Source organism: Phalaenopsis equestris, unplaced genomic scaffold (genome assembly GCF_001263595.1).
Source record: "Phalaenopsis equestris unplaced genomic scaffold, ASM126359v1 Scaffold000002, whole genome shotgun sequence".
NCBI lineage: Eukaryota > Viridiplantae > Streptophyta > Magnoliopsida > Asparagales > Orchidaceae > Phalaenopsis > Phalaenopsis equestris.
In genome coordinates, this window is record NW_018164444.1 from 34,427,486 (window position 1) to 34,434,424 (window position 6,939).

A 6,939-nucleotide genomic window follows, 5' to 3' on the forward strand; every position below is an offset into this window, starting at 1 on the left:
ATATATATATACACACATATATATATATATATATATATAATGGAGTTTAGTAAATAAAATAAGCAAAGAATAGAATAGGGAAATGATAAAGAAGCAATGACAGAATAGACAAGAATCATAACAAGAGTCATAGAAAAGGAAGCGGAGTAGAAATAGGCAAGTGATCAAAGAAGGAAGGGAAAGGAGTTAGGGGGTACCCTCTGTTTTGGGCGACCAGTCCCTACTGGACCGCTTCCCTGCCAGAGCCCCACGTCAGTAACAATGCTAGACAAATTGTTGCGGCAGTGCTGCAGCATGATACTTTAAAAGTGAATAATTAGGTTTTTATTTGGTCAGTTGATTTAGTTTTGGTTTAGATCGTATTTAGTTTAATTTCTTTGGTAGTGTAAGAAGAAGATTAGTCTATAAGAGTTTAAATTTGTTAGGGTTGACTTAGTAGCTTTATATGAGCTTTGCGATTGGTTGCATTGAATGGAAATTCGAGTGTTCATTGATCTTTAGGAAGCCCTGGAAAATGATGATTTTTTATTTTACAGAGCAATTTTCAAGGGATTTTTATGTGAGATTAGAAGATCTTCATACTTCGAGTGATTCCAAGGAATAGTGGTGTGATTGATTGTTCTGCATCTGTTTTTAATGAGAAATTTTGGTGTGATGTTTGCTACCTGTGGGAAACTTGTGTAGAGGAAGATATATTGTTGATGATAAATATTTGTTGTCTCTAATAATTGCTATAAATAGAATCAGTTTGAAGCTAATTTGGAAGAATAATTAAAACCAACCTTCATACAGTATAAAGAAATCAAATAATCGAAATGACTGAAGCTTTAATCATGCTGGAAAATCTTTTATCTATTGCATTGTTTTGTATGGATCAAGAGAGACTGAAAGGTTTGGGTGCATCAATCCTTTTCTTTTAACTTGAGAGCAAAGTTATTTCATGCTGGGAAATGATGAAGTATTAGATGTCATTATGGGTTTTTTGAGTAGAAATTTTGACACCATTATTACGACAGAGAATACTAAACAAATATCTGCAATGCTTCTGTTTTGCCAGTCCCGGAAGATGAATTCTGAGTGCTGGAACCCTTTTTGTCAAAATCTTGAACTCTGTTATGGCCGCCAATACTCTGGAGTAATTTTTTGTTGCTGTTTGTAGATATCCATATGCAGGAATTTTGGTAGACAACCACAAGAATGGCAGCCATATGGTTCAATAATGCTGTGGAGAAGGAATAGAAGCGTTGATGATCAGTTATGCGGAAGACACAAACTCAATTTCAACCTCCTCGCATCTCACCTCTGCTAACTTAGGGAAACCACTCCAAATAAGGAAATCCTCCTTCCAAACTCATGATAACATGGAATCTCCCTCGCCCCCAAAACCCCCTCGTCTCTAAATGAAGGCCTATTTATGTACGAGTTATCTGCCTTAACATATAGGTGTTTTATTTACAAAATTACCCCCCAAAAATAGGAAAAGAAAACAATTCTATACTAATTAATTAATTGCGAAAAGGACCACTAAGAGCTAAAAGCAATTTATAACCGCATCTAATTCTATTATATTGTTGATTTTGCATTCACGACACTGTCGTTTCACTTCTTATGGACTTACTGCAGCATTGGTACTTTTACGGCAAACTAATTAAAGGATTTGTACTGTTTGATTTAGGGTTGGTTGAGACTATTAAGTTTGGCCCTTATCTTTGTATAAATGTTTTGATTGACCTTCTACATTGGCTTGAATTGAATGTATTTTGTTAAAGAATTTTTTTATCATTCTTAATTGTTTACTTTTACTAGAAAAGTATATGGCTATTTTTTTTTTCCTTTGAGTGATTTTAGGAACCAGGGTATTTTGAGCCTTATACGCCTGAGGCCTCCTCCTTGGAGTAATTTATTGATATTAAACCTAACCATTAGGTTCATAATTACTCACTCTCTCACCATTGATTACAACATTATTTCAAGAAACAACTCATATTATTGGGTATGTTTTATTTCTATTATATATCTTCATTGAGGGCATGATTTGCAATGTTCGTATTCTTAAAGATTTTACTAGTCGACAAAAATTTAAAGAAACTTTCAAAAAAGAAAGAGGAATGGATCGTGAGTGAGAATCCTTACTATATGCAGAGTTCCCAACTTCTAAAGCTGTCAATTCTTTGGTTGATCTTGTGTATCATTTTGTCTTTTGAAAGTGACCAATATTCTATGAAGCACGGGCACGTTCAAAAAAGAGAGAGGAATGGACCGTGAATGAGAATCCTTACTATATGCAGAGTTCCTAACTTCTAAAGCTGTCAATTTCTTTGGTTGATCTTGTTTATCATTTTGTCTTTTGAAAGTGACCAATATTCTATGAAGCACGGGCACAGACACAGACCAAACACGAGGACATAGACACGATACGAGGACACAACATATATGAAAAAAATTGGACACTACACGTCATGGATACATTTTTATATTTAATTAATTATTGATATGAAATATATATATTTGATTTATTCTTTAGCACAAATTATCCATGAATAAAAAATAATTTCATAAATTAAAAATTAGATATAATGTGTTTCAAAAGAATTCATCTAACTTATAATGCAACTTTTCTATTAAAATTTTAAAAATCCTATGATTACAAAGAGAGAATTACTAATGCTTTGCTTCGATGAATATTGGATGCACATTCGATGCTCGATTTTGACGAATGTTAGAGGGAATTTCAACTTGACGAGAGATAGGACAATTTCGACTCTAAGGTATAGTTAAGGATATACGTAAATTTATACTTTTCTAATTCTCGTAGACCATTTTCTCGAAATCGTGCTAAGCTCACGTCTGATGCTGTATTGAGGTGTGTCCAATGCGTATTCAATCTTGAAAAAATTTAGACATATATTTTGTAGTGTCGGGGCATGTCAGATAAGTGTTCGTGTCCAATACGTGTTTGACACTGATACGACGTATTTTTAGAAGTGTTGGTGCTACATAGCCAGTATTATGATCAAATCCCAATGGGCTCTCAAGGTCTCAAAAAGGTTGTAAACTTGCAATTTATCTATTTGTATCATTAATCAACCTGGATTATTTTTTATTTAAAATCAACCCAATAAATGATTAGAAAATAAATAACCTATGCCATAATTAAATCCAATAGAATAAATTATAAACCTTTTATCCATATTAGGGGTGAATCAATCATGGTTGATTTTTCTTTTGATTTTGCTTTCTGGATAATGTTTTTTGAAAAATATTTGGTTGTTTATCATGGATTCCTTTTCATGGCAGGAATTGCCCTTATGTTTTGGAGGCTATTACAGCACTTGCTGAATTAGGTGTTTCGTCTAAGGAAATTCTGTCTCTTTTACCTCAGGTTTGTGATTGAAAAATTCATTTATGATATATGTGTCTTCTTTTTAGAATTTAAACTTTTTTTGCTAGCAGAAATGTTGAAATGGATAAGTTGTTTCTTGTCAATATATATTTCTTTGTAAGGACGTTGCAGTGGGACTTTTGAGTACTGTGTTGAACTTTATTCCTGTGTGTTACCATCAAATTTAAAATTTGTGTTTGTTGATTCAAATGCCTAGTTACTTTGAGTTTCAGTTGTGTTATTTTCTGTAAAATATACTTTCAGGCAGTGGAGACATAATTTAACAATGTTACATTGATTAATTATTGTGATTTCTTTGATTATTATTTTTAGACTCCAAATAGAGCGAGGACCCCTTTTGATCACTCGGATAACACTCGCTGGTTGCATGTAAGTATTGCATCTTAGTTTTATCTTATGGCTTTAATTGCACATCTCTCTTATGGTAAATTCAGAATAATAATTTTTGTTGAAGAAGTAAATACGCACGTGCATATGTGCATATTTTCAAACAAGCAATATTAAGGTCATTAGTGCCTTTATCACTTTTCCAAAATTTTCATACAATGCTAATAAAATTGCTCTCTTCCAAGGCGTGAAATTACTGAGGGAACAATATTGTTCGATGGTACCTAACGATATCATTCTTCAATAATACAATAAAAAATCTTCATTCAATTATCAATATTAATGTTTCTTATGTCAATGTGCTTCTGTAAAAAGTAAATAAAATGTGAATTTGGCATTTATCTGTATTACTGTTCTTATGTTTAGGTGGAAAAATTTGGGCTTGGGGAGAATCATTAGGAATTGTCATGTCAATGTATTCTGTTAGTTATCGTTTTAAATATAGTTCATATGAAATATTCTTCAACTTTGGCTAGCACCTGTGTAGGAGAGTATACTGTTTTGTTGATGGTTCTGGTCAGTCTTCCTTGGTTCCATGATATCACAGTTGCCAAGTCCCGCCTTAATGTAGTGCTCTAATAGGTTTCATTCAACATGACGTGACGTGAATCAGGGAACCAAAGGTAAATCAGTTTCTGATCTGTACCTAATGATTTATTAGCTACATCATATCTTCACTTGATCTTACTCCCTCCCGGTCAAACAAAAGGTGTTGATTTAATCTATCATTAAATTCATTTTGGAACACTATCCACTAGAATAGAGTGAGCGATCTTGAATAACCCAAATTAATCAGAAAAACATAATTTTTTACTCACATGTATCTAATAATTAGTAATCAACTGAGTAGAAGCATTCTAAATAGGATTGCAAATGAATCAAATCGGACTGAGCAGGAGCTTTTTTGAGGTTAAGTTTATTTATCATAATATTTTTTGAGCTTGTTTGAATTTGATTTGAGTTTTTATGATTGTTTTCAAGTACAATTTAAACTCAGCTCAAGTCGATTAATATTGGGTTTGTCTAACTTATTAACAAATAGTTTACAACAACAACAACAAAAGCCTTAGAGTCTGTTTGGGGCAGCTGTTGATTATTTATAATCTGCTGATAAACAGATTATTTTAATAATCTGATAATCTACAGATTATCAGAATAATCTGACTTGCTGTTTGGGGCAACTTATCAAAAATAACCTATTGGTAGTTATGGCTGTATAAATGACTTTCTTGCCCCTGTTTGGTAAAACTGTATATGCACTGTAACACATCCCTTCCAGACAGCAACAAAACCCATAAAAAACCTCCTTGCTTTGCTTAGCCAAGGGTCAATTAAAGGCATATCATGTCGATAATATTAATTGACATGCATAATGAAACTATTTCCAATCATTATGACATAGCATAATGAATTAATTGCAAGTCATAATGACGAAGCATAATGTTCAAATAAAAATATAACAACAAGCAATAAAACACCATGTCAGGCAACAATGTTACTCAATAGAACCAAGCAACAATCCTAGGCAATAGAACTAGGCAACAATTCCATCAATAGTGATATTTTCAAAACAAAAATGAACAACTAGCAATACGGTATGCGGTATACCAAAATTCAACCACCTTGCCAAGCTCAGAATTCAGAACAGCTCAAGGTTACATACGGTATATCAAATTTCAGCCACAAAAAATTTCAGCCACCAAATTTGTCTGTGCATACCAACAATGCACCCAACATAGACAACTTTCAGAACATGTAAAGATCATTTTCGAATGACAGATTTCCCAATTTCAAAAAATGTTTCTAACCCAAATACTAACAACGTGAGTTGAGGATCCCGAATTGCAGGCAACATTCCAACGCACAGACAATTTTTTAGGTTGAAAACCATTAACGAGAAGCATAGATGAGGAGATAAGAGACAAGTTCGAAGCCCTAAAAAAATCCATACATACAATCCCAGGTAACAAACCAAGGCAACGATCTTCTAAAAATAAACGATACCTGAAATATTGCAAAGTATTTCAATGGGTTCACGGGATCGACAGCAGAGACGAGGTAAGGCAGGGGGCCAGGAGCGGCGAGAGGGCGAGACGATAGATGGGAGACGCAGATTTAGGGCAAGACGAGATCGAAGGGGGCGCGAGACGGGATCGAAGGGGCAGCGGGGTAATAAGTTATTTCGAAACGCTGAAACGCAAGGGGCGAGGAGCGGCGAATGATCCATCGGATTATAGGCTAAAGCTTTACGCGATTATTGGCACTGCAGTTACGGACGCCTTTTCCAAACACGACCACAGCGTTCCGAAAACGCCGAACGCAAAACGTGTGGTCAGCTACATGAATCCTTTTTCTCCATTGCGTCCTATTTAGTGAGATATTTTCATTTAGTTTTAATAAATTAAAATCTTTTTTTATACAATAAGCCCAAGTCTTCTTAGGTCTATCTCTGTCTTTCTTAACATAAGTTTAATCTAAAACATCTACTCTCCTAGTCAGATCATCATATGGTCGGCGTTTAATGTGACCAAACCATCTAAGACGATTTTCTCTAATTTTGTTCGTCACAGGAGCTACACCAACCCTATCACAGATATATATAATTTTGTTATTAACAAATAGTTTGCTTAGAAAATAAATAAGCTTTTTCGTGGTGAGTTTGTTTTCTCTTATTAACAAGTAGGTTATTTTGGAAAATAAATGAAGAGTCTTGTCATTGAGCTTATTGAGCCTGAAAATGAACTTATAAATAAGACTTTTACAGTTGAGCCTTAATTGAGATTGTTTATAAGCTTTAAATGATGTTGTTCGTTATGATAAGTAAATCAAGCAATAAGTTGTTTAAACTTGTTCATTTAGTAACTGAGCATTTATAAAATTATGTAAGCTTATCTTGTTAGTGAGTCAAATAATCATGTTTGAGCTCTAATCGAGCCGAGCTACATGTAGCTCATCAAATGTTCAGCTCCTTCACAACTCTAATTTCAACATTTTGACTCGATATATGTGGTCTTTTGCGATTTTGTAATCACGGGATCGGATCGGGTCGGGATGAGCTCCATCCCCTGAAATTTCTGAAAGCGGGATTTTTCCCGTCCCTATGCTGCATGGCCCGTGTCAGGCCATTTTACTATTTAATATATATATAT

The 6,939-nt window shown here is 34.0% G+C and overlaps 1 protein-coding gene across 4 annotated transcripts in view; it reads left to right on the forward strand.

Moving 5' to 3' along the window:
- Positions 1-6,939, forward strand: part of LOC110023594 (anaphase-promoting complex subunit 7) — a 70,753-nt gene that overhangs the window by 26,264 nt on the left and 37,550 nt on the right. For all 4 annotated transcript variants that reach the window (XM_020723090.1, XM_020723094.1, XM_020723084.1 and 1 more), the window contains 2 exons: positions 3,298-3,382; positions 3,716-3,772. In XM_020723090.1, the coding sequence (XP_020578749.1) occupies positions 3,298-3,382; positions 3,716-3,772 (142 nt within the window). The remainder of the gene's footprint in view (positions 1-3,297; positions 3,383-3,715; positions 3,773-6,939) is intronic.